The 27,490-nt window shown below is 46.5% G+C and overlaps 1 protein-coding gene across 1 annotated transcript; it reads right to left on the reverse strand.

The window, feature by feature from the left end:
• Window positions 1–27,490, reverse strand: LOC144118855 (monocarboxylate transporter 9-like). Its single transcript, XM_077651644.1, has 4 exons — window positions 27,219–27,490; window positions 6,603–6,746; window positions 3,754–4,857; window positions 1–141 (listed from the first exon to the last, which is right to left on the reverse strand). The coding sequence occupies exons 1-4, from the start codon at window positions 27,475–27,477 to the stop codon at window positions 5–7; spliced, it is 1,644 nt and encodes a 547-aa protein (XP_077507770.1). The 5' UTR covers window positions 27,478–27,490; the 3' UTR covers window positions 1–4.

The following is a 27,490-nucleotide window of genomic DNA, read 5'->3' on the forward strand; positions in this document are numbered from 1 at the left end:
TTTCTTAATTAAGAGCACATGTTTTCCTTCGTTTAAAATCGGTGAGCGCAATGCAACAGACGACGGATGCTGCCACAAGATTCAGGGCAGCCAGCATCCAGTAGAACTGGTCGTAAGAGCCCAACGTGTCTCTGAAGTAGCCTGGAAAAAAAAATTTTTGGCGAAAGCAATCAAACACACACATATAGTAGGCGCGCATAGTCGAGTTTTTCGGACGCCATATTTTGTGTTCGTTAAAATAAAAAGCAGAAACTAGCGTAATTTCTACTCATCGGCCTTAATGGTATCTACTGCTATAAAGTTTGAAGAGGCACAGAGGAATCAGTAAACTTGACAAGGGCTGAAGAAACGAAACCGGCCTCCTTTTCCAACCTCATAAAGTATGAGGCGGAGGCTAAGAATGCTTGTGGGCATTAAAAACATCACAGTTCTCAGACTGAGAGCATTCGTACTATGCACTCATTTAAAGCATATTGGGCACTTGTCCGAATGGTGAATTGTAGTGTTAAGTTACCAATCAGCGCCAGTGAAAATTGTTAGAAAACATAGTGGAGATCTTCCTCCTCCTCAAATTAAAATTTTCTATAACGAGATAAAAACGAACAAAAACTGTCTAGTTTTTCGCTTTCATCAACTCGTGGGTGTTTCTCCGTGGGGGCCAAGTAAATGTGCTCGATTTCAGACGCGAGCACGTGATGACCAAAATATTTTGAGCCAGATTTCTGGCAGTTTTCTAAAAACCGATGCAACTTTTATTAACTGCTAGTTACGAGTGTTTATTGCGTCGGAAACCTAACTATAAACTGTAAGAAGTTGACCCTGAGAAATTTCTACCGATCTTACAGCACTTCACTTCTGCAAACCGTTCCGTGATGTCGGCCAAAAGTGCCTTTTTGTAGCATGCAGGAAAGATAAGATATACCCCGAAAAGTATACTTCCTTCCACTAGTGGCGGAGTTCGCTGGAGTGTTAGGTATTTCGGGGTTTTCAGGGAAGCCTGCAACCGCATCTTCAATCAACGGCTTTTGAGATTAAGACAAGCATTTTACGGCACACAATACCAGCGCTGGCGGACATCATAAAACTGGACCATAATATCAACTAGTAAAGTGAAATACTGAATTCTAATAATTAACTTTTTAACTCTTCCCGATAGACGCCTGACTAGAATTGAGAATCGGCACAATAACTCAACACACAATGACTCAACTCTTGGCTGCTTGGGCGCCTATCGGGGATAGATAAAAAGGGAACCATTATCATATCGTTAATCGCTTTCCTAGTTAGCATGGATCGCCTTTTCTCTGACGTCCGCCAGCACTGCTATTACTCTGGCGCAGGAAGCTTCTGTTTATTGATTTTTTTTTCAGAAGTTAGCGGCGGGCTTTCCTGAAGAACTTGGTATAGCTGAGGCTGTATGCCTGAAGGCCGCTTTGAGACTAAGTAGTTAAAAAAAATTCCTTCGGAATCATAGTGAAGCCATTGTCGGCCGTTATAAAACGTGCGAAATGAGGCGACTTTTAGGATAATTAACTGAAGTATGCTACTCAACTCCAGTTTCTGCAGTTAGACGCCTTGCTATTAGAAAATCGTAGCGGGCCATCAGGGCATCCACTATCAGTTATCAGATGTGGAGAACTGTAAGATCTCTTGGAGCTATGGGGCGATCAATTCTGGTTTTCCAAGCGCTTGAAAACAGCGCGCAGTGATGGAGCAGCGGCCTTAACCACGCCCACGTGCTAACGTAGCTTCGAGCGAACGAATCACACTCATCTCGCTCTTTCTCTCAGGCTCTAAGCGCGGAATGCACTACGGAAAGAGATGAGCGTGGTTACGCGGTCCTTGCGTCTGCCGCACGCCTCGTCTATGAAGAACAATAATCTCTCGCCCAGTTGCCCGAAAGACGATTGTATTTATCCACATCTAGTAACTGACAATGGATGCCCTGACAGCCTATTGCTGTTCTCTAATTGCAACCATATCTCTCAACATTGTACTTCAATAGCAAAGTGACAGATTTTAATTAAGTAGCTCCGTAATAAACCCTCCTCGCACGCATGATTTATGGATCCCGCAAGAATTACCATTCCATCACTAAGAGCCTATCTTTTAAAATTACTGAAAAGCTCGCTGTAAAGTTGAGGCACATGAGGGTTCACACTCATATTACTTGGACTGTATAACTGCAAATGCAATTGCAGAAACAATTATAATGGAAACGTTTGCGCCTGCGGAAGAAAATAAATATTAAAGTGGAAAAATTACGCACTCTTCTTACACGTTCTCTGTCATGTCGAACGAAATCGACTTTGTGTATGCAGTGAATGTAAACGCGTTTATGCAAAAAATTGGAACAAGAATGTGAACTACCAAAAACATTTAGAGGCGATCAATTGGATTCACGTGGGGAAAAGGGCGTAGCATTCTTCCTGCAATTGCCACTCGACTTCGCTTTTCGTTCAATTCGAAATTCTCAGTCCATCGCCTCTCATTCCCTAATTTATTCATATTCTGATTTCATTCTGAATTCCGTCTACGCAACAACGAAAATGCGTCATATTCATAAATTGCGGCAACTCTTCACACCACAACAGGCGCAGTGGCGCACCACTGCACTGGCACGTGGCTGTTTCAAACAAAGCCACCAGTGAGGCTTCTGACACACACGTTGCTCCTCCCGAGCAATGCGAGAAGGGATAGCTCACGCAGGCCTCAGTTTGCACACGCAGTGCTTTGGGAGGATGTACAGTTTGCACCTATGCTTGCTGTTGTCTTAATCTTTTTCCACTCGTTCATTTTCATTTTTTTCTGAATCATTCCTCAACCGGCGTCTACCTGCTCTAATTTAAATGTGTAATGGGAGGGGGACGGTTGACAGGCGGCGGGGCATGAGAGAGAAATAAACGCCACTTAGGAGGCGTAGGTTTCACACGCATGCCGACAGTGCTGCGCATGCAGTTTCCGCCTTTATAGCCCTCCTAATGCTTTTGCATTGGAAACTTCCACGTATAATACATACGTTCATACCTGGCGACCGTTACTATGGGGAACATGATTTCACAGATATCCCCACGTTTGTCTACAGTATTCTAAGAGCGCACCGGCGTTATTGACTTGTTGCCTGGATTTCGAAATAACGTATTACGTGTGGAAATTCCCATTGATTGTGTTTAACTTCTTACGTATCTGAAAAGTACATCAAGCTCTACCAGGAAGCGACGATTGTCCCGGACGTAGTAGTCCAGAGCGCCTTTGCGGTGGTCTAGACAGGTGTGAGGACGTCTGTGCTATAAACAATGAGAAATCAAAATTCCAAGTCGCACTGTGGTAATCTCTGGTGCATATGAACGTGCGCCATTACACAAAATTTATTGGAAGGGGATATTTTTACCTGCGATATTGTGATCCGTTTTTTTAAATCTCAGTACACCCTAAACAGAAAGGAGCAAAAAGGGGAGTAAGCTGTACTTTAGCGCATTCCCTTTAATAAAAAACTAGTGAGCTAGACCACAGCTTATACTCCATTTTTACTCCGTTATAGACGTATTCGTCTGAGTGTCGTTTGTAAACGCACGTACCGTTCGCTCTGGACCACATCTTTTACCAAAGTTTCTACTAACAATATGAAAAGGGGGTTGAATGTAGAGATGCAGGCGCATATAACACACACGAACGCGGTTGAGAACATAACTTCCGGTATTGAGCAGCTCATACGACCTCCGCATGTAACCGTTAAACTGCAGTTCAACTTACCTATAGCTGCAGGGGCGGTCAAAAGCGCTGGAACCAAGCTCACGCCCTGCACGCCACATGCGAGGCTAAGGCTTTCCACGCCAAGGTAGTCGCCGTACAGGACGCACTTGACGCAGAGCAAGAATCCTCGGCACACCCCCAGAACTGTTGTGAGAGCCGAAAGGGCTACATAGTCACTGACAAAGGACATGAGAATGAGGCTACCCGCCGATAGAGCCAGGCTTCCCGCTGCCAAGGGGCATCTACTGAACGGTATCTTGTCGGACACAAATGGCACCACAACGCGGCCCACCAACTGTCCCACGGCGGCAAATGTTTGCAGCTGGTTGCACTGGTTCAAAGTGCCAGCCTTTTTGTCTACCCCGTATGCTACGATGGTTCCCTCATGCATGGAGCTGGAATAGTCTATAGCCACATAGCACGCAACAAGGGCATAGAGGTACACTGAGCGAAAGAGCGTGGTGCAGTGCTTCAGCATGTCGGGTGCCTTAACCACCAGGTACTGAGTTCGGCGACAGTCTGCGCCAAACTGCTCTGAATTTGTGCCCACCGAAGACAGGTTATTTTTCGTGCACTTTTCTGACACGCGCAGCACATGAACTTGCATTCCTTCACTATGCGGGCTGTTCAAGTCTTCTATCTTCAAACTTTCTCCCTTAAGGATACATCGTGTAGTGCGATGTGATATTCTTCTCTTGTGTAGTGGCACCCTATTGTGCTTCCTATATTCGCCACCGGCAGCCTCATCACTCAGAGAACAGTTAGGAGGGCCAACTGCATTACAGCAATTGCGAACATTTAAAGACTTGGGCTTATCTCCCGTAGCAGAGGAGCATTCTCTACTCCATGGAAACCGAAATGCGACCGGACGCGGACTCTTGAGCAACATCACGAGAGGTATTGCGTGCGCTGCAAAAGCGCCGACGAGAAGAAGTGCCGGGAGGGAACCATAGTTTTCGGAAGCGTAGGCAAATAAACTTGGCCCTACGACACCGGACGCCGCCCATCCGACGTACTTAAAAGCGGTAGCTGTGGCACGATATTTATCAAAGTAGGTCAGAGTATAGATGGATAGGGTGATTATTACAATCCCTGCTCCTGCGCCTGAAACAAAAAACAAGAAAAGTATTACAATACCAATCGCTTCGAGGAAAAAAAGATCGCATTATAGGCTTTATTGCACTCTTCTCTTGGGAAAGGAGAGTGGGAGAGAGAGGAACGGTACAGTCCCCAGAATGCTCTAGTAATGCCCATATTGGGTGTATCAGGGAAGAATAATAACAATTGTCTCACTGCAGAAACCTTGCTGGTTAATTCATTTCTAATAGTGAACATTTTACCTGTCGAAGTAATAAGTACCTGGCTCGAAATATATGTTAATATCTCACTGTCATTAATAACCAAATAAGCGAATAAAGACTTGAGACACGCTCAAGCTCTGCCTGAAGAGTGAAACGTGCTAGCGCCCGCTCTTCATACGACCCACATTGCGACATCACTCCGCCCTGCACCTAGATGCCCCTTGCGCAATGTAAACTGTGGACTCCGCTTCAAGTGCGGACGATGACGTCAAACTCACTGACAACGCTCCTGTTGGCCTCCGCGAGAAGTACAAAGCTTCCGTTCTCTCAACCTGCGCAAGGCGTCAGCCGCTGCTGCTCCTCTGATTTTTCAGGCATGAACGTCGCGGCGGAGCCGAGGTAGCCTAGGCTATGGCGACGCTGGCTTTCCCGCCTGACCAGCTCCTTTACGATGTCGGATCAAATTTCGAAAGGCAGATTACGCTCATGACTGGAGCGGGACAAATTTTGGCCATCCGCCCATGTATAGAAATTAGCGCGGCTTAGTAGCGCGTGTGTCACACTCACATGCCAACGTCACACAGCGAAGTGCGTGTCATGCAGTCCTACCTTGTTGTTCCGTCTCACACAGCGGAGTTTGAGAAAACTGCAGCGGCACGGACCAGGGCGGAGCAAGGAACGTTTAGTACCGTGTTATCCGGTAATGTAAGCTTGCTAGTGGGCATTTCACAACCGTCCGATTTTCGAATGACGCACTGGATGGTCAATGTGCATAGCAGCACAGCGCCGCGCGCGATCACTCTTTAGAAGTTTTCAAAGCTTATTTCGCTGTTTCTAACGCCCAGTTATAGATATATCATTGTAATTCACAACTAAGCGAAAGCTTTGAAATGTCAGACCTGCCTGATTATTGAAACTACATAGTTTTTCACGTCAGTCGTCACTGGTACAACTATGCTTCAAATGCTCAAATGAATGCAAGGAACAATTTTTTACAACGGTACTAATGGGTTTCACCCAAACCACTGGTGTGAAATAGTGGAGAGGATTTTTCCGAACAAATTAGTTAGGGCAAGGAATAGATAAAGCGCGAAACATATCAGTTGCATAGCTACCAACAGATTTGCATAAAAAAAGAACAGGCCTTTTTCAACAGCCTAGCTGAAATATTACAGAAAGTGATATAGAGTTGCACTAGCCATGGCCTTAAGTGTTCACAACATTCATTAACGTTAAAAAAAGGAACCAGCAATTTCTGGAGTAAAATTTAGAGAAAAGAACTGATCCCTGCCGGGATAAGAATTCTTCAACAACTGAGAAAGAAACAAAGAAAGGAACAAAGAAGAAAAGAGAGAAAGGAAGGAAGAATGAAAGAAACAGATAAAGAAAGAAAGGAAGAAGGAAAGGAAGAAAAAAAGAAAAAGAAAGAAAGAAAGAAGAAAAGAAAGAGAGAAAGCATAAAACATGAAATAATAATTTCATAACAAACACAACAAATATATAACATGCAGCAGAATATAATTGCGACCAACATATACTACCACTTACCGTATGTGCCCCCGACAAGTACGCTCATCCAGACAATGTTTGGAGAAAACGACGATGCGACCAGGCTGACACAAACCAGAAGAATGCCGAGAAGGGTAATGTGGTAGACTGGAATGCTTTGCTGGAGAACAGTGGTGAGCAGGCCTGCGCAAAGGAGCATGGCTACTGTGGTGCACAGCACAGTGTTTATAAGCATTCAACCTGCGATAATGTGACCATGTAGGTCAAACAGGTGGCGCGTCTTGGCAACAACGTTTTGATCTTCCCGCGTGCTATGTCTGTAGATTGAGAGAAAGAAAGCGGTTTTGTCAAGGGAAAAAGGAAACATTGTTATTATAATAAAATTATTCTATAAGATTAAAGAAAGAAATGCACTGCTGACATGGAAGCATGAAACGAGGAGATGAGCTGCTTGGTTTATTGTGGTTTAGCGTTCGAAGGCGACTCTGGCTATGAGGAACGCCTTAGTGAAGGGCTCCGGAAATTTGGCCACCTGGGGTTCTTTAGCATGCACTAACATCGCACAGTACACGGACCTCTAGCATTTAGCCACGGCAAGGATCAAACCACTGACCTTTGGGCCAGCAGTCGAGCGCCATAACCACTCAGCCACCGCGGCGACAATTGAAATGCATTCCGAATAAATTGATAAATTACTCCTGTTCTAACCTTGAAAATATTCTATTTAATTAAATTGTCCGCAGAAATGTCTGCAGTTTAGTACAGCTGTGAGCATTATTTCATATGTATTTAATACCATTTCACCATACTTACTCTTTTAATCTGGGTCACACACATTTATCTGCAACTACTCGAATAAACACTTCAAACCAGTTAAGGATGGTACCCTACCGTACTCTACGGCAACTTTTTCTGGCAGCTGTACTGGGTCTACGCTGCACGCATAAGTTAGGCCGAATGGGAGCATAAATTACTGACGTCCCTTTTGCAACTCCTCATCATAAAACAGCAAACAGCAGTGAATGGTGCAAACAGCTGTAAGGGGTGAAAATCCCCCTTTTTCACTGCCGTCACAAAAGCATGGAGTAAATCGAGTATTCACATGAGTTTGCTACTTTTTCAAACAAAAGTACGCCGACTTTAATACTTCTTCAGGCCCTAAAGGCTTAGAAAAATCGTTTCTGAACGTCTACTAGGCGCCTAAAGGCAGGTGCTGGTTCGCCGCGCTAGCAGGTGGCGGCGCCGGTTTCCTCGTCGCTGCTAACTTCTCACCTCTGCTCTTGCTGATTCACACGCATTGGTCATAATACAAGACACCGGATCACCGCCGCTTTGCACAGCAGTATGCTGTACAGGCTGTGGATCTGAAGCCACGAGCGAGTTCGCGGAAAGCATGGATTTGCTTCGCTTGCGCTGGCAGCCTGCGACAGGCCTAGTTTCGGCGGGCTGATATGGCGGTGTGGGAGGCCCGTTTCCCACGCATGCGATTTTCGCCTGCGACGCGGCGAGTTCTGCCGGTCTGCGACTGGGGCGGTCTTCAGTCCTGCCACAGACGGCTTGCCCCGGGTTTCCGTCCGGTTGGAATTCAATTGTAGCGTTGGTGTGCCCGCTCTGGGAATGACCAATGGGGAGCACCGAGACGGCGTGCGACGTGGGGTCACCTGGGAGCTGTTGTCGCAATGAAAGCAAAACTGTATATTCTAATATAAACACAGGAAATATGGCCCTGCATCGAAAGTACGCTGGTTATAATTTCATCAGCATATCCTGTATAGCGTTTCGGATGCGTTAAGTCATGGATTGCCTATGCAAAAATCCAGAAACCGTGCGTGCCCCTCCAACCTAACTCGGTGGATACGCGTTGCATGTGAAAGCAAAGACCAAAAATCGCGCTGCGGCGTCACCGATTACGCCGAATATTTTCGTTCTAGTCGCAGCATGCGAAACGGGCCTGACGCGTAGGCCTCCCCGCCGTGTACAGCTCACCGCCCGCTTCTTTACGCCCGCCTGCCGTGAGACAGGAGAGTGGACAGCATTGACGTCGACAGCAACATGCTGCACTGAACATCTCACTCAAGCCGCTAACAAGTGCTGAAGGATTGAACGGACATTCATGCAGACAAATGCGCAGACAAATGTTAGCAGCTGTAGTGTCGTCGCGACGACATGGTGTGTGACGCACCAGACGAGAGTCTTGATCGTCGGTTCAAGGAGCCAGTTCACACAGCGGTAAGTAAGAAAGTATCTCAAAGGTTGTATGCGGCTGGAAAAAGCGTATGGCAGCATAAATATCGCTGGTTACGTAATTATGTGCAACCAAGAGTAGCGACAGTTTTTTTCGACCAAACTTTCTAAAAGCAAATGGAAAAATTCCATGGATGCACTTAAGTCTGCTTAGGTGCAGTAATGCGAAAGCATTTCTCTTACTGCGCGTCCTTCCCCCTCACACGCGTCCGCTATCTCGCCTCCGTCAACTCGCCTACGCGCCAACGCGCGCGCCATCTGCTGGACCAGCGCCGTACATTGCGAGGGCGGGTTTCAGTGGGTGCCCCACGACAGCGCTACATCTGCACACCAATAACAGAAGGAATTTACCGAAAACGTACATCTGTAATTTAGATGCTTACAATTATGCATGTACGCCTCAGTACATTTCGTGAAGATACTTTTCTGAGACATCTGTGCATTCACTAGACTCGCGTTTATTGCGCTCCAGACGTTGAACATTCATGGCGGAGTGGAAGCGTTCCCGTCTCACGTTTCGGAGGCTCGGGCTGGCTTCTCACCTACGCCGCCGTTTGCTTTTCATTGTTTTTATCCAGTTCATGTTGACACGCATTGTCCACAGCTTCTGTCCACAACTGCTGACCTCAGCACCCGTCCGCAGCTGCCGGCGACGTCATTCATGAGCCAAGAAATGCTCTCGCATTGAAAAAGTTGTCCGGGCAGTGAGCAGGGTCAAAATGCGCAGAGCCCGTTGGATCCCATGTATTTGTGTCACGTTGCCATGAACAGTGATGAGAATAAAAACTGTTCCGCACTAACCTGTTGCTTGCTTTTCTGAGTTTTAAGAGGTCCCTGAAAGTCAAACCAGGAGTGCTTTTTTCTGTTCATAGCATAGGAAATGGCGATGCATTAGCGCACATTGAGATCGCCGAACTTGTTATATTTTATATTTTATTCTGCTATAGAAATGTTCATGATGCGTTAGTGGTGTCCGAACGTAGCAGCGATTTTAGGCTTTAGACATGAGGTGGGAACCATACAGAGCGCTTCGTTTCATGTTGGAAAGGCGTCCAGTTCCACAGTGTGTTATCTTTATGTGCTGTAAGCTCCTCGCATTCGTAAAATCTGAAAAGCAGAAGTTTCCTTTTCCTTTCCACTTTCCACACACATCCTATTTGTGTGAAACAATCGTGGAGGCAAGCGTTTCGGCTCAAGCGGCCGATAAAGTGAAGGTAACGAAAGAAAAAGTAAAAAGCCAGATTCATTGCCCGGACCAGGAGTGTGACAGAAAACAAGAGCAGAAAAAAGATTGGAGGTTGAAATGCAAGATGTGGGAGGTGGGGACCGGCGGCAGCATTATATTCCTAACAACCCCAAAGAAATTACAGTGAAGCTTCGAGCTCCCCCTGCTGAGTTGATCTGCCTTGTCTCGCCTCTAGAGTTTATGCAGAACGGAGACTCCGTCAATATGCGTGGCTGCAGGTGCTGCCAGGAAGAAATTGTATGCAAGCGTCCAATCCGTCCAATGTGTGCTGCAGGCGACGTCTTTTATTTTGCATGCTTTGATTTCAATTATTCCTTTTGAACTGGTGTCTGGAAAGCATGAGGAATCTTCTGGGCACTGAAATAAGTAATCACATTGCACTTTTCAGGGCAGGAAAGCAGCTAATGATACAATTCTTAGGTAATAATTTAAAGGGGAATTGTTGAAGATCGATACTACTTTTTACTAGCGAAGTGACTCTCTCTCTCTCCCAACTTGAACTACCCTAAAAAACCATGTTCAGCTGCTGTGAACCGACTAGGCACAAAGTGTACTTGCTAGTGGAGTAGCTAGTAGTACATATGTGCACAGACATGTGCTACTACCGAATTTTTCAGTATTAAAATTTTTTGACCTTCAACAATGTCTATTTATTAAAAAATGTCCTCCGAATTTTCAGTGTGAAGTTGACGCAACCTTCATTTGAAGCACCTATTTCAAGCCTAAAGCTGTAATAGTTTGCTTGTGCTTATTTTTCCCGATCTTTCTTTCAGAAGGGACCTCATTTGACGTCGTGCCTTGTCAGCGACATACAGGCATGTCAGGGATAGCAAGACACGCCTGTATGTCGCAGCCACTCCTCTAATTCACTACAGGAGTCAAGGAGTTGGCTCTCCGTAAACTTCCAGAGCCAGATGCCGGATACTTGGCTCCAATGTTTCTTATCCAATAAAAAGCTTTCTTTGGAATCAGTCACTGTAATGCCATTTAGGCCGTCACTGTAGTACTCCATTATCGACATACTTCGGTAATGCATTACTGGAGTACTGCATGGGCATACTGCATTTAATATGCGCTTCTTCATGAAGTAGACTCCTGTGGGCATCATAAGGACCACCTTATAACAAGACAAAGTATTCATAAAATTGCCTGTACAGCCGCTTAAAAGCAGCAGACACGTACTCCTCGAATGTACTATAACGTGCACTGCAAAAGAGCATATAATACCGTAATAAATAGATTGCAAGCTCCTTTGTCAACGAAACATTTACTGCAAAATAAACTCTCGTCTCGAGATCTGCAACACTTTTCTCCTTCAGGCCTCTTTAAATACGTTTTCATACAGAGGAGTAGAACAAGTGTTCGTTTTCTGAGGAGCCCCTGACCAACCTTTTCGGGAATGCGCTACACGACAATCCATTTACTCCTATCTGGTTATTTTTGTGTTTGCAGTGTAACAGAAGTGCGCCCTCTCTTCTTACGCCGCGGACTGTCGACCCTGTTTGTAGTTTAGTTTTTTTTAAAGCATAGGATATTGTCAATATTGGTTTTAGGGCATATTTCTAACTGTTCGTTACTCTCAAAGGTCAGTCTAGAAAAAAAAAATTATTATTCAGAACAACTGTACTATGCACAAGAAGTAACAAAAAGCGTCCATAGACGGTGCCAGCTGCCCCAGAGCCGGTGCAAATGCACCACAAAAAGAGGAATGCGCTAGGTGGCTAGGCGTACCGGTGCGGCAGAACTATTTGGCGGATTGATACAGTTATAAGTGCTCCACTGCTGTAGCCTTACCGCCAATACCAAGAAAAGCTGCCGCAGGGTATATCAACTGCCAATGTGGCTTGCGTGCCTGACGGCTGGGGTTAGTTGGCACTGCATGTTTTAACTGGAAAATACAGCACCCAGAGGACACTCACGCGACACAGAAACACACCAAGGCTGCACTGTAGTGTGTGTCTCTTTGATGTCTTTGCCTTCCTAGTGCTGTCTTGCAGCGATAGTTCTTATTCTGTCGTTGGTCAATGATAGCGTCGTCGGTGCCCGGCGTCCTAAGGATGGCTTATATTACGAACGAAAGATAGTGTACGCGGTACCGCAGTCATATTACTGCGATGAGAGGCACAGCGTATGTTAGCGAGAGAGGGGCAGGACTGAGGTGCAACAGAGCGAAAGTCCATCGGAGAGCGTAGCTGCAAGCCTGTTATTAACTCATAATAGGGAAGAATGACCAAAGAAGAGACGGAACGGCGGTAGTACACATTACAATGCCTGGCGTTCTCCATTGGTGCTCACCTGTTTTCAACGGTTATTCCCCCGACTAGTGCTACGCCAGGGCAAGTGGCGCGCTTACCGACGGGTTTCAGTTAACACGATCTATATGACCCTGGCCTGAAAGGGGATCTAGTGACGTGGCCCAGATGGCCAGGAACATTTGAACCGCATCGCATCGAAAACGGCTTGCAGCGTTAGAACCTACGCTTTTTTGCATATACGCTAACTCCGATTTATTTCATTAGAAATCGTCGTCCGCCAAGACTTATTCTGGCGATCGACGAAATGAGTGTCTTGTGCATCTTTCGATATCATCTGTTTTATGCTATCGACCCACAGCTATTAGGTAGCAAGTGTAGCGATCAAGCATTAGGCCCATTTATGATAGTGTGTTAGCAGTGATATTTTCTGAATTACCGCTATGATAGACATATAAGAAATTATAGTTAAGATGCAGTGATACTTTAGAGAGACACTAAACGGGAATAGCAAGTCAGGATCATTTGATAGCAAGTTTCAAGTTTACGGAAAGCCATGTTTTGTGAGCATGAAAATTGCGTAAAACAGGAGCAAGTGGCGCCGCCAATTGAAGAGTCGTGCTGCGGGGACGAGTGCAGTATTCATGAGCTTAAACGCAATTTCGCCATCTCGATGGGCAGTTACAGTCGAACTACGAGTAAAGCCGCACACGAGCCTAGCCGACAGTGCGAAGTCTCGCCACTAAACAGCGGAAAACAGACGACAGAACCCAAATTAGGTTAGTCGCAAACATGAATGCTAAATCTTTCACTTTGCATTATGTGCACTTAGGCTGTGTGTAGCTATTTTAAGCAGGGAGATCTCAACAGCAAGCTTTCAACAGCATTCACGCGGTACGTGCTCGCTACGCGGCCGGTGAAGCTGCGTACATCTCAGTAACAGAGCCATTGACAGCAAGAAAAACCCTGAAAACAGTGTAGCATTTTTAAGGGCACAGGGTAAGCCCTATACTTCCCATGCATTTTAGGCCATGTTGAGGTACATGTTTCTCACTAACTAATAAAAGTAGCCTAATAATACATATATCATTGTTTGCCAAATTTTGTGCTCTTTTTACTAAACTAGAATATTTGAAATGTGTTGAAAATTCGATTTTTCATAAAATTTTTTCCGGTAGTACACAAATCTGGCCTTTCTTTGCGCATTTCAAAATTCATAACAGAATAACTGCTCAGTGAAATTGCTTAATTCTAGTTCAGTAGTTGGCAACACTTATGTAGATGATTGCAAAAAAAAATCAGCCCTCTGTCTTGAAAGGCATTGGAAATAATGGTACCTTTGTAAGAAAAAACACTGTTTTGAGATAATAGAGCGTAAAGAGAAAAAAGATGTGAAAAACCATTTTTTATTCGCAGAAACGCCTCCATAGTAATTGGTTTAATAGCCCCCTGCTTCGTAGTCACTGTCGCTGCCATTTTTTCGCTTTTCGGCTTGTCGTTTTGACTGTCGGGCCTCTTTTGTAAGCTGTCGTGTTGCTCGGTCCGCAAAGTACATGCGCTTATGGTCAGCTTCCCTCAGCCACTTGATGGTGTTGCTCCCTGGGTTCAATCCACACGCCTTCAACACGTTGGCCCGTGCGATGCTACCATCATTAAATGAAAGAACAGCATCCAGTGTTGCCATCCGTAGGGTCCGAAGCCTAACAAACACATTCTTTGGCGCGCGTTCCCAAACAACATGGTTGAACGACTCATTTGCATTTTGAGTTCGCCCATGCAGGCACTTCTCTAGGAGCTTAGCCTTCGATAGCTCCCTATAAATGGGTTTGATAGCCTCCAAGACAGATGCAGGCAAACTCTCCTTGTGGAACAATGGCTTGCCCTCTGACTGACTTCTGTTGAAGGCACACCACGTATCAGGTCCCTTTGGGCAAAGTCCATGGCATGGGTCATCGTCTGTGGCCGATAAGTGAAAGAAGGTTGCCCAAACAGCCTTTCGCATTTCATCCAGGTTTCCTACATTTCTTCTGATGGCCAAACCATAGTACGTCTGGAGCTTGTCTATTACTGCATCAGTCAGTCGGCCTCGGCCCGAGAGGCTCTTTCCATCAGAGAGTTTTCCTGCTTTGTTTCCTTTTTTTAGCCTTCGTAACCTTGTGCCCAACCTTTTTTGCACGTGCCCTATGCACTCAACCTTGGATATTTCAACGGAATCACCATATGGCATTTGTGCCTTCACAGCCATAAAAGCCTTGCTGTCACCATCCCCAAGGTATTTGACGTATCGAACGCCGTGAAGCTCCTCACTCCTGCCGAAAATTTTCAGTGCTCCTGCGACTTCCATTCCACCGCTGGTGCCTTGGTAGTTGCTTTGGCACACCTCTCTATGAAGGCGGTCACTGTTTGTACCCTTGATGCTGCACTTTGGACAACGTTTAGACAAAACCTCCACATCCAGCACTTTCCCAGAGTCTACACTGGTCGCAGAGACTATGCCGTTATTGGAAGTATGGCCTCGCTTCTGCCAGCTTCCATCAAGAGCAACTGCGATGTCTTTATCCCCCTCATTCAGCTGCACAGCTTCGTCAGCTGCCCTTTTCATCGACTCCTGAGCAGCAGCTTCGATGTGACCTAGAAGCTCTTGATTGTATTTCGCAAACTTTGCCGGCGGCTTAGGAAGGTTTAGCATAGCACAGAGTATATTTCCTGCAGCCATTCCCTTACCAATGGACCTCAAGGCATACACTAACCTGAGGTTGGCTTCATAGAGGCCAGAAGTAGTTTTCTTCGACGTCTCAAATCGTTGTGCGGCACTACACACTTCACAGTTCAAACTGTAAACGCTTGCAACACCTACCCGTTTTGTCACAATTTCGATGAGCTCAACACTTCCACCGCACTCTCTGCACACACAAATCTGTGTAATTGTGGCACAAATGCCGTCCATGTCCATTAAGGCATATTGGCTGCTGCTCTGTAGCACATCCTCTTCCTGGAAGCACAGAGAAAATCTTGAAAGCTTCGATGTCGAGGAGCTGGCGCGTTCGGCGTTCGGGATCTCATTCGGTCGTGGACATCCTTTTGCTTTTTCACGATGAGCGTAGCGGTTGCCGTGAAATTCACGCCTGACGAAGGCCTTCTTTGCCCTGGGCATCTCAACTTATCAGCAGCAACCAACACCGGCACAATTTACAATACTGATCGAAAGGGATAGCACTCGGACGCAGCTGCATGAAGGTTGCAGAGACGTGGAAAAAACGTGCAAAGCGTCTCAGGATTGTCTTGGCTAAAAAAGAGGAGCTGTACAATAGTTGCCAGACAATTTTTTATATGTAGCTGATTTTAGACAAGTTTTGAAATCAGGTGGTGGACTTTCTGGTTGAAAAAATTGACGTTAATCCTGAAAGGGGGCGTGGCCGCTCACTACTTGGTTTCGGAAAAAGCGTTTTTCAGCCGTAAATATGGCTTTCTGAGGAAAGTGCAATCATGGAACATGTGTAGAAAGAATTGAACTTCTAAAATTCCAAAAGAAAAAAAACGATTTTTTTCTAATTTTACCTTACCCTGTGCCCTTAAAGAAAGCTACTGAGGTGTTACGAAAAGACGCGAAACCTTGAGACCATTTCCGTACGCGTTGTTCCGGAGTCGCTAGCGTGCCGGAGCAGACGCATCAACTAAAGAACACCACGCACCAAGCTGGCTTGCAATCTGGAAACTATGGAGGGACTCATTCTAAGGGCCCTCGGAATCAGGTTCTTCCGAGAGAGGAGGATAGCCTACGGAAGCTGCGTGTGAGGCCACACTTCCTCATTGATTTTGTTGGGGAAGATATATGTATACACTATCAAATAATTTATTTTAAGCCCAATGTTTCGAGATCAACTCGGTGCCTTGTTCAAGGGTGATTGATAGGCGAGCAAGCAGCAGCAGAAAGCGGGCTTCGCTCTCACTTTGCTGTCACATCGCGAAGGCCATTAGCATACGTGCATGGGAGAGTTCCCGGAATCGTGTTTATCGTCGCCTATGTGAGCCGGATATGCCGAGATTCAACTTGACGCCTATTTAAAGCATTACGCTCCACGGCCAAGACGCTCAATTCTTCGAAGGCGATTTTATGGTCTGAGCGCTCTTAGTGCTGGGCGAAAGGATTGCTTTTTTAAGTTCATTGACCAGACGTCATTTCTGTGTTGCCGGACTTTCTGCTTGAGCTTTTTTTTTTGTCTCACCACTGTATCACGCAAGACGGCTGCAGCGCGTGCCATGCTCCACTAAGACTATCGTAGCAAACACGTGGGGCATTGCGTCGAAACATGCGCCCGTTTCGTACGCAAAGCTATCGTGGACGCAGTACTAAAACTGTGTAAAACTGTGTCCGGGGTTCTATCCCCAGTGCCACCGTGTGCCCACCGGTGATACAGTGGGTACAATCTTTCTCGTGCCTGGTGCTTGGGTTCTCTAGGCTGAAATGCTTAGTAAATGGGTCTTTGACCCAACCTTTTATCATGGCGCTCTTTGGACACAGATGCCCTTGCGCCATAAAAAATACATCATCGAAGTTATCTATACCTGTGTATTAGCAGAACAAAGGAGACCTAAAAATAAAAGCTAGCAAATACGCTTTATTATAAGTTAATGCATGAAATCTTATTCACCTTTTTTTCTCAAGGCGTAGCAGAAGTACACATAAAGGTTTTGCGTAAACTAACGATGCACATGGCCCGAACGTCGAGCACTAAGCGAACGGACGAGCACATGGGCGTTGTTCATAACTCAAGGGATCAGCATGGCCGAAGGTTGTTTTCGAAACCCCAAGTGATACACGTGGCTTATATATAAGCTATTAATATACGGAACAGCCTTCAAACTTGAGTAATGTATGGAAGAAAGTACTTTGCGAATTCCGGGTGATATACAGTATGTGGCCGACACGAGGCGATGCCGTCTAGCAGACGCCGATACGCTAATGCTGTTTTCCCTTTACTGCCAAGGCCTTGTATCGCACAGATGCTCATTCCATGAACGGGGGATGCTATACCCCTACATAACGCACCAGAGCACGATTTGAGCTGGGTTTGTTTGCCTTCAAAACCACACACGCACGCACGCGCACATACACACGCTCACACTAGCGCGCAGGCACCCACGCACGCGCACGGACGTACACGCACCGCTGCTTTCAGTCGACCTGGTATTGCGTGCGTCTCTGAGGAAGTGCGAGCCGGAATTTTCCAACAGGTGGGGCCAAAACATGAACGCGGCGCTCGTCCGTCGAACAGAACAAGAACACTGCGGGAGGACGATTCACAGCGGAGGATAAACACGGCGCGACACGTGCAGCAGCGCAGAATTGGAGCACTGACAATTCTTCAAGCATGCTTTGTCTCGCAGATGTTTACTGCCCGTCTCACTTTCTTCAGCGAAAAAGCGACGGCGCTGCTTGACTAAAGTGCACTCCATGTGTATCAAGTGGCGGTTTGTATATTTTTTCGGCGATATAATCTAAGTATAAATTACCAGCGGAACGATGCGGATGCGACATAAACTCTTGTGGCGAAAATTCCTTAAAGGCGGACCACGCAGGATCTCATGTCGAGTTTTCCCAGGCAAAAAGTTTGAAAATTTGTGAATTGTAAGACACTATTATGCAAATATTTAATGTAATGGTCCATCGATCGCAACCAATGGGGAAAGCTGTTGACGACAGCAGAAACATTTATAAAAAAAAATTCATGACTGCCGTCAGGCGATCTGTGGATATAATGATTGTTATAGGTAAATCTTACATTATACGAAAGAATTCCGTTCAAAACGGTTTCCTGCTTAGAAATGCTTTTGTCGCGAATTTCTGGGTATGAATTTAGTGGAAGTTTACGAGAATTGACGCTCTTCCTCGTGTACGTACTCATCGCGTATTCAGATTGTATTCTCAGCGAATTGCGTATGTTCCAAGTCGTGTATGAGCAATAGGACCATTAGTTAGTGCTACTTGATGTATCCTTTCGTAAGCCAACTGTACAACCACGCTCTGTTAATACCAAAGAGCGGTTTCAGATGAAGACTTTATAGTCTGGCTTGTTTTCTTTTTCTTTTAGAAGGCAAGTTGCTCGTAGCTTCCATGAAAATCGATGACGCCGTTATATTTCCGTGCTCCATCTGAGCGTCAGGAACAAATGGAATGTATTTCCAGAAAAAACCTTGATGCCTCGTATCTAACCACGTCGTTTGGGATCGAGATTATTTTTTCTACTGCTTTTCCTTTTTACCATAGGTTGAGTTGGCCACCGCACAGACGTAATTGAAACTGCCGGTGTGGACAGGTTTTTGAGACAGCAAGCAACGGGCTTCGTCCTAGACAACCTTTTTCTTGCCAATATTTGAAAATGGAACTTACGAAACTTAATTTATTATCTTCCTTTAAAAAAGCATCTACGAAGTTTTCGTTTTTTTATGTACATGATGATTGTGGGACGTGTAATTATATGCATTATCGAGTAATTTCAAACAGTCTTATTATTACTTGTAAACGAGCATATTCTGGGCCTTGTCGCTGCAGTGTTCGTGAAGCGCGTTCGAAGGAAGAATAATTGCTGAAATCAGTAAATCAAAACAATACTAATGACAAAAAGTTAGCAAATTCGTGAAAAAAAATTAAAGGCTGTGTGTCTACCACTTGCAGTGGGTTTAGGCAAATGTTTCTTTTTGGAACACTGACGTTCAGCAGTAGCAAATTTAAGACAGACGACTATACAATCTTCGAGCCTCCTGCATTAGACCGGCTGGCGTAGACGCTGTCGGATTCTCTCTACGAAATGTGTTGGCACCGATCTGAGGATTAAAAGGGCCACTGCGTCGTGGCAGTGTCCAAAGCGCATGCTACGTTTGTCGGACCCGCCGCGTGTCTTCGGGCTCTCCCCTCTCGACCACGTGTTGCTTCTGACAGGCGTTTCGAAACGTTTGGCACGTCGTTACGACCAAGCATCCCAATCGATATCAGCAAAGATTGCACGAAGAGTTACGAGGCATTGGCCGCCGCGGCATGGCGCATGCAAGGACGATCATTCCCCAGTTACCTCTGTAGCGCGCACTCCACCTCAGGACAACGAAGGTAGCGCAAGGCACTTGCGGGTGGTTGTCGCGCAATCACGGTGCTTAGCGAGGATTCGTGTGCCTATCATAGCTAATATTGTCATGTGTGTTATTTGTTCTTCATTGATTTTTCACTTACTCCACGTCATCCTCAACCAGCTGCCGATCGACAGCAAAGAGAAAAATGCTCGTAGGGAGACGCTCGTGAGCCCAGCCGCGACCGCTTGGCCTGTCTCTGGCGCCTGCTCTTGTGGTCCTGGTCCTCCAGTGTGCCTTCGACCCGCGTCCTCTGAACGACCAGTGACATTCTGGTTGAGGTGCCATCTTGTGCAACGTCATCCCCTACCTCCCGCTTCGCAGAGTCGCATTCCCAGCCCGGGCCGCCGCCCCTCTGCTGAGGAAGACGAGATACGTGCCAAGGACTCGGCCCCGAATTCGGCCTCTTGCCTCACCGTGAGCCAAGGCCAGCGCACCGATTCTTCGCCCGCGCCTGCCGTGGTTTACCTCCTCCTCACTCCTCGTTCCGCTGTCCCGTTCCGTGGCGAAGCCTCCGAAGACATCGACGATCGGCTTCAACACTGTGAACACGTGGCACGCCACAACGGCTGGACTGCTGATCATTGCCTGCAGAACTCGTTCTCGTACCAGTGACAGGCATTGCCCGTCACTGGTACGAGAACCACGAGCCTACCCTTACATCGTGGGACACCTGCAAGAGGCAGCTGCGAAACACTTTCGCTAACCAGCGTCGCCGCCAACGCGCAGAGGACGTTCTGCAAACCAGGTTCCAGGGCCCCTATGAAACCGTCACTACTTTCGTCGAAGACGTGTAAAGGGTATATGCTTGGGCTTGTTGGTTCATAACTTCAAGGTGAAAAACGTAGCGCAAAGAAACGAGGACACAGAAAGACGGACAACACACGGCGCTTACTTCCAACAATGGTTTATTTCAGAAAGAAAAAGTGGTTTTATAACGAAATCACGACCAACACGCCGTCAAACCATGTGCTAGCAAAGCGTATCAGCCAGATATGCGAGCTCTTTCGCCATCAATGATACAGAGGGGGTACTCACACAATCATCTTTCAAAAGTGATATCCATTCCGCTTCTATGATTTCTCGTGTCAACCGGTTATTGTGCACTTTTAAAACCATGCATTGTTCAAGAAGCGGTATGCAGTGACATGACCGGCAGTGGACTGACAACCCTTTTCCACGCATATCATCTACGTCACGCCCATGCTCACGAAGCCTATCATTCAGGCATCTGCCGGTTTGCCCTACATACTGCTTGCCACAGGAAAGAGGAATTTGATAAATGACATTTTCAATACAATGGACAAACTTTTTCCTATGTTTTTTCGTACAACCAACACCGTTTTAAGATTTTTTGAAATGTTTCGTACAGAGATGACTCAACTTCTTAGGCGCCGAAAAAACCACTCTGGCTCCCGAACGTTGCGCTATTTTTTTGAGATTATGAGAAAACTTATGAAAATAAGGAATGACGGCAACTTTTTCTTTCTTACTCATGGCTTCCTGGTTGTCCTGGCCTTTTTTATTGCAGACTTTCTTCAAAACACCTTCCGCCACAGACACTAGTACATGGGAAGGGTAACCAGCATTCTCAAGCCTCTTACATTGCTGAGAAAAACTTTCATGCATGAGGTGCGGGCAAGACTTCTTCAAACAATTAAAAAATGAAGGGCTAGCAATAGATCTTTTTACGAGCTTAGAATGGGCTGAATGAAAAGGTAACAATGGTTTTTCGCCGCGGGGTTTGAACATCCAGCACGTCCGATCATGATGCATTGTGATGCTGATGTCAAGGAATTGGATAACCCTGTTATCAGGTAGTTCAAACGTTAGTTCAAGAGGACTAAAATGGTTACGAAAAAGGTTGAGAACATTAAGAACATCATCCTTAAAGGAACTGTCATTACTGTTAAGAACAATCAGAAAGTCGTCAACGTACCTAAAAATATTGATTACATTGGTATCTTTTACAATATCAGCAAACGACCTATCCAAACGGGCTAAAAACAAATCGCTGAGGAAGTGTGCAGTGCAGGAACCTATACAGATGCCATCTTTCTGAAGATAAGGTTTTTCATCCCATACAATGAACGTTGACTTGAGATATAATTTCAAAAGTTCTATAAATCCATTCACCGAGATGCCAGAAGCATTTTGAAAAGTAATCGGCCCTTGCTGGTCTATACATTCTTCAATACAAGATAACAAAGCATCATGCGGAATGGAATAATACAGATCTTTTATGTCCACAGAGAAAGCGCATAGGCCTTGTCCTTCATATGACCTGAAAAAATCTAGAACCTGCTCAGAATTACGGACAAGAAAGGGATCCTGAATAGAAAGCAGCTTTAGTTTTTCTTGTAGGCACATGGCAACCGATTTTTGCCAAGTACCATTCTCGGATACAATAACTCGGAAAGGAACATCAGTTTTATGGGTTTTTGCATTGAAGAAAACGTGAAGGAAGTCCTTTTTACAATCCATAATTCTTTTCAAAACAGAACCAAGGTCTAACTTTTTGCACAGTTTCTTCGCTTCAGCTTTTTTTTTTAAATGTTTACAGTTGGGTGGCAGTTGAAAGCGGAGGACAGAGCTTCACACGCTTTTTCATTAAACATACCAGACGGAAACACGGCAAACCCTCCTTCTTTATCCGCAGAAAGGAGGCACAATGAATGCTTCTCGAGATACGACTTAACACGATTTACAGGAAGTCTGGAAGGCTGCCACTTACATCTCACCAAGGTATCGACGCCTGCCGAAACACACCGGTCAGCCTCTTGTTCAGGGACGATTCGGGAAATATGGTAAACGAACGTGAGCCGCTCCGCTGAAGACGTACTTGGTTCCAGAGCAAACTTAGGACCCAACGATAGAACAGATTTCACATGGTCCGGAAGATCCAGTCCTTGCGGACTGGAAAGCGCCGTGTGTTGTCCGTCTTTCTGTGTCCTCGTTTCTTTGCGCTACGTTTTTCACCTTGACGTGTAGAGGCTTAGTGCCCGAGCCGACCCCCGAGCCACTGAGGAAAAGAAGGTGCGCATTCTTCTGCTAGGACCAAAGTCCGACATTTTCGGCGGTCTCATTCGGGATTCTCCCACAACCGTGGCCAGGTTTATATCCGAAGCGACTAATATCGAGCGCGCCCTAGCCGCCAGAGCAGATCATTATCGTCGGCTTGCTGGAGTTCCTGACGCTTCCAGTCTTTTCGCTGACCACCCGGCGGCTTACCCCGTCGATTCCATGCACCTACGCGAGGTCATCCGAGCAGTTGTTAGGGAGGAATTTCGGAAGTGTCTGCCACCCACCGATTGCGCATCTTCATTCCCCTCCACAGAAGTCGTCCGAGAAGAAGTGCAACGTGCACTTTTCCCTCACTTCCCCGTCACCCCTCCTTCTGCACAGCCCACCATGACGTACGCCTCCGTCGTCCGTCGCTCGTCGCCGACACCGATCGGCCGCCCGTCCCCTACTCCACAGCCACTACCGCCTCCTGCGCCTGCCTCCACCCCTCGTTTCTAACAGCGCGGACCAAGCAAAGCCAACGCGTGGAGGGCCGCAGATGACCGTCCGCTATGCTTCCACTGCGAGAAAGCCGGTCACACCAATCGCCGCTGCTTCTATCGGGAGCTCGGTCTTCACGGATTCCGGCAAGATGCGCCCCGCCCATAGCATGGCGAGCAGTCTCGTGAAATTGAGGAATTTCTGCTCCATTCTCCACCAAGAGAGCGGCCTTCTCGTCGTGCGTTCCGCTCGCCACCGCCGGCTCGATTCCCCTCTTCGCGCCCGGCGCGGCAGCCTTTCTCCTCGTAGGGGAATCTAAGCCCCGTGACGCCTGGAGGTGGCGTTTCCGACCACGTACTTGTAAAAGAGCCTCCACGTACGACGTCCCGCTCCCCCTCACCTGCCGATGACCTTCCCGCCGATGCTATAGCCACCTCTGCTCGCCCAGTGTGCAACAACCTTCATGTCCTTATCGACGCTCACGTCACGACGACCCTCGTCGACACCGGCGCCGACTACTCCGTTGCAAGTGGGGAGTGGTCCCGTCGCCTTCGCAAGGTAATCACGCAGTGGGATGGCCCACAAATCCGAACTGCCGGAGGTCGCCTGTCACCCCAGTCGGACGCTGCACTTCTCGTGTTCAGATTAACGGTCTCATGTGCCCCGTTACCTTCGTCGTATTGCAGCGCTGCTCGACAGATATTGTTCTCGGTATGGATTTTCTGAGCGAGTTCGATGCTGTTATTGACCTCGCCGACTGCCGCCTCACTCTTCGTCGACGTTGCCTTGACCGCCGAGCTCCGAGCCGCCGCTCTCCGAGGCGCACATCTTAGCGGAGCGCGTGGCTTTGCTGCCTGACTCGAGCGTGTTTCTGCTGGTTGAGTCCGCACCGGATGTCTCCGGCTAAGTTCTTGAAGGTACTGTGCAGCTGCTTCTTGGCAAGGGTGGCAGCGGAGGCAGCGGCGGCAGCCACGACAGCAGACGACGCAGTCGGGACGACCGCGGAAAGAATCCGTGGTGGTTCAGCTCTGAGGGGGGACTTCGCGGAGTCGTTCGAGATCCCGGGCGTCACGGAGCCGGTCGAGGAGCCGTTCACTGTTCTTCCCGCCCCTGGTGCCCCTGGTTGGCCAGCAGCAGCAACAGCAGCAAAAGCAGAACAAACCCGCAAGGAACACCGGAGTCAAGGTGAGCTGGGGAGCAGTGGTTTGTGGCGTGCATCCTTGTAATTGTTAAGCTTGCGAAATAAAGATTTTGAGATAAGTCATGTCGAAGCATTATATTTCTTATACGAACTGGTTATGCGGGGCTCTGAAACATCTTTTGAGGAGAACACATCAACTCCCTCAATCACGACATTGTGGTGCCACGGGCATCTGAGCTAAGTAATACACTCTTCACGGTAGCAGCGCAGAAGACGGGGATGAAAAAAAAACAGCCTGAATAATATATTACAAACTCGCTTGTTTATCAATTGTATTGAGCTCAATAATTAAATAATACCCCTCTCTCACGGGTGGTTTAAATAGCCATACACAGAAAAAGAATAAATGTCATGGATCACGGGGTAATATTTCACGTTTTTAAATTCCTTTATGTAGAGTACAGGTCGCCTCGTTTATATCACGAACAATGTAATGAAAAACAAATCATAATAGCTATATAAATCAAACATCGCCTCCTGAGTTAATTCTTAGAGAAACGTGCAATATAAGTTTAGTCTTCATAAAATGTATAGAAAGATGCTAATACTTGTCCTGCCATTCTTAAAAGTAAATAAGCAGCCGGCATTGGCTCCGGAGATAAATTTATTGTGTTAAACATGAACAAAAATTACATCAAAAATTTTATGAATGAAAAACAGCGTACCTACATATGATTTCGAAGCCGGGAACTCCACCAAATTGAACACATCTTCGAGTCATTAGACGTGCGCTCCTACCTGGCGAACATATCGATTAATGCGCAGCACACGGCCGATTGAAGTGTTTGGAGAGTTGTGCGTAGTTTTAAGGAGAAGTCGGTGGTCGAAGTTACATTACACATGACTACACTAAATTTTGAGTGAAATAGACAGCAAAGTGTGTATATAAAGTTGAGAAAATCAAGGACTACTGAAAGAAGACGAGGAGAAGAGCTCCTTTTTATATTTGATTACTTATTCAGCGTTTCTGTCCTCGTCATGCATAAGATACGGGAAATAATTGAATATCTCTGGGAGGCAAATGCGTCCAGATTATTATCGAAGCCACTGATACTATGGTCCGCTGACGGCTTTTATCCAAATCTCGGAACATAATTTTCTAGCCACTCTATGACATGAGAAATAGGCCTCAAACACATCCTGATGTGCACCGCTGGGCTTGGAGCAGATGTAGTATGACAGGCCTGAGACAGCCCTTGGCTTCCATAGATACAGATGCAGATATTCACTCTAAACCACAATTCAAGGTTATCGGGCGTTCCAGCTTGTCAGTCGGTGTAGCGCACCGAAGACAAGGGTGAAAACCTGGGTCAATCGATATGTGGTATTAGCTTCCTGATCAAAATCCAGGAAAAGTATGTGGAACATTGTTATAGGTACACGTATGTGGAACACTGTTAATCGGTATGTGTAGACCACACGCACTCAAGAAAATGTTGCCGTTTCGAAAACACTCCTTTAAAATTACAGTTGCCAGCTGGAACCAACCTGGACCTCTGTGAAGAGCTTATGCGAATTTGCCGAAAACATCTTGCTCTAGAGCGTATTGTTCCAAACTCGAGGACGACTAAAATATTTACGTGCGTGAAGTCACTAAATTAACAACTCATCATTTCGCTTCTAAATATTTGCTGCCACTCTGCCAAATCATGAAAATGCGACGATTAATTTCTGTGTGCTTCGAGTTTTTTCTTGTTACAATGCCTAGCAGATCGACTAGATTAGAGGATTTGGGAGAAGGGGGCTCAAAAATGCAGCCACTTTTCCTCATGTGCAGCCGAATCTCTACGTCAGCTTCATTTAACGCCCGCACGATCTGTTTTTCCTTTGACTAAGTATAGCGTGTAAGAAAAACATGGTTCATGGTCGCTAGTAATAGTATTCATTCGCTGTCTGGGTGAATAAGTACTATTAGGAAGCATGACTGATGAAGCAATTTCTAATTCGTTTCTGTTCGCGCCTTGAGCCACGCTACCGACATGCAGCTGAAAGAAATTTAGTGCGCTACAGGTATTGTGAAACTACGAAAGGAAGCCACGCTGAGTGGTGCAATTAGTATTTCTTAACGCTTAAGAAATTCGCGGATATCCCTAAGAAACTTGCAGAGTGCCGGTGACACCAGCCTGTCGTGAGACCTGCCTGCCGTTTTCGTAACACCACGCAGCGGCAGCCAGCGCACTAAGAGCTTGTCACCGGTCTATGCTTTTTCACTGTTCACAAAATCATTAAAAAAAGAGCTGATGGTGGCGCAACATCTTGCTAAATTTGTATGCTCACAGTGCTCATAAAGCTAGCCTGTACCAACCATTTACATGCTCTGGAAAGAATCTTTTACCGAAATTGCAAGAGGGCCTGTTTAGCACAGGTCTTTTTGTGGCTATCTGACCTGTTTCTGCGTTCCTATACTCTTTAATAATGATATATAGGTAAAACATGAACGACTATTCCTGCTATGCCTCTTTTCGAAAAACTTGCACACGAGAAATACATCAGCATGTCGTCCCTGGGGTTACCAAAAATTTGATTCAATGACTTGATCAACAGGGGAGAAAATACAACGGTAAACAAACAAGTTAGGGTGTTCATCGGCAGTTGACTGGGACCCTCCCGCGGTAAGCGGGATTTAAGTTTCTTCCTATACTATCTGCTGTGGCTCATTCGTGGGCGCTGTCAAAAAAGTGTCCCAGTTTTGTATATAGATCGCATTTGAAGCCTAATTCCTCAGTTTTGTAGCAATAGCTACATTACGGTAGCATTCCGAGCCTTCAGCGTGGCGGCGCCATGGCGGCGGCTGAGCCGCCACGCTGTCACTTGGTTGGTCACGGGGTGCGGAGCAGCTGCCGGCGGCGCGGCGCCGTGGCTGACCACGTAGTTGGTCACGTGGCCAAGTTCCGCTCGGCCAGCTGTAGCTATCGCGTCACTCCAGGTTTAACCAGAGCTAAACCACCGCCAATTTTTTTTTTCTGTTTACCCGCCTTTTCAGTCCTAATAATGGCTCCTGGATTCCGCGCTTTAAAAGATCTGCTCTACCAGCCAATATTGCTCAGCGCGGTTTCGTTCGAAAAGAAGTCGAAAATATATCTCACCTACTGCATGTGATGCAGGCACATAAATGGACTGAGGCCATGCTGCCTGCTCGTGGCTCACGTTGAACTCAGCCATGAAAAGGACATAGAGAAGGCCGTAACTTGATGCGGTGAGCATGATGAAAAATGCGGAGAAAGCAGCCACGAGCGGGATTGCCCAGCAGCTGTCTTGAACGATAGCCGGATTCATTAGTGCCCTTTGTGTGGGTACAGGCGCCGCGGTAATGGGCTCTCGCTGACAGGAGAGACGACAAGTCATGACAATTCTTACA

Source organism: Amblyomma americanum, chromosome 2 (genome assembly GCF_052857255.1).
Source record: "Amblyomma americanum isolate KBUSLIRL-KWMA chromosome 2, ASM5285725v1, whole genome shotgun sequence".
Lineage (NCBI taxonomy): Eukaryota > Metazoa > Arthropoda > Arachnida > Ixodida > Ixodidae > Amblyomma > Amblyomma americanum.

Bases quoted from the DNA above. Each gene is read 5' to 3' on its own strand.
- LOC144118855 (XM_077651644.1), bottom strand. From the start codon at position 27,477: ATGACTTGTCGTCTCTCCTGTCAGCGAGAGCCCATTACCGCGGCGCCT. The intron at 4,858-6,602 runs GTAAGTGGTAGT...TTTTTGTTTCAG, and splicing joins ACTTGTCGGGGGCACATACG to GCGCAGGAGCAGGGATTGTA. The intron at 142-3,753 runs GTAAGTTGAACT...TTTTTTTTCCAG, and splicing joins GACCGCCCCTGCAGCTATAG to GCTACTTCAGAGACACGTTG.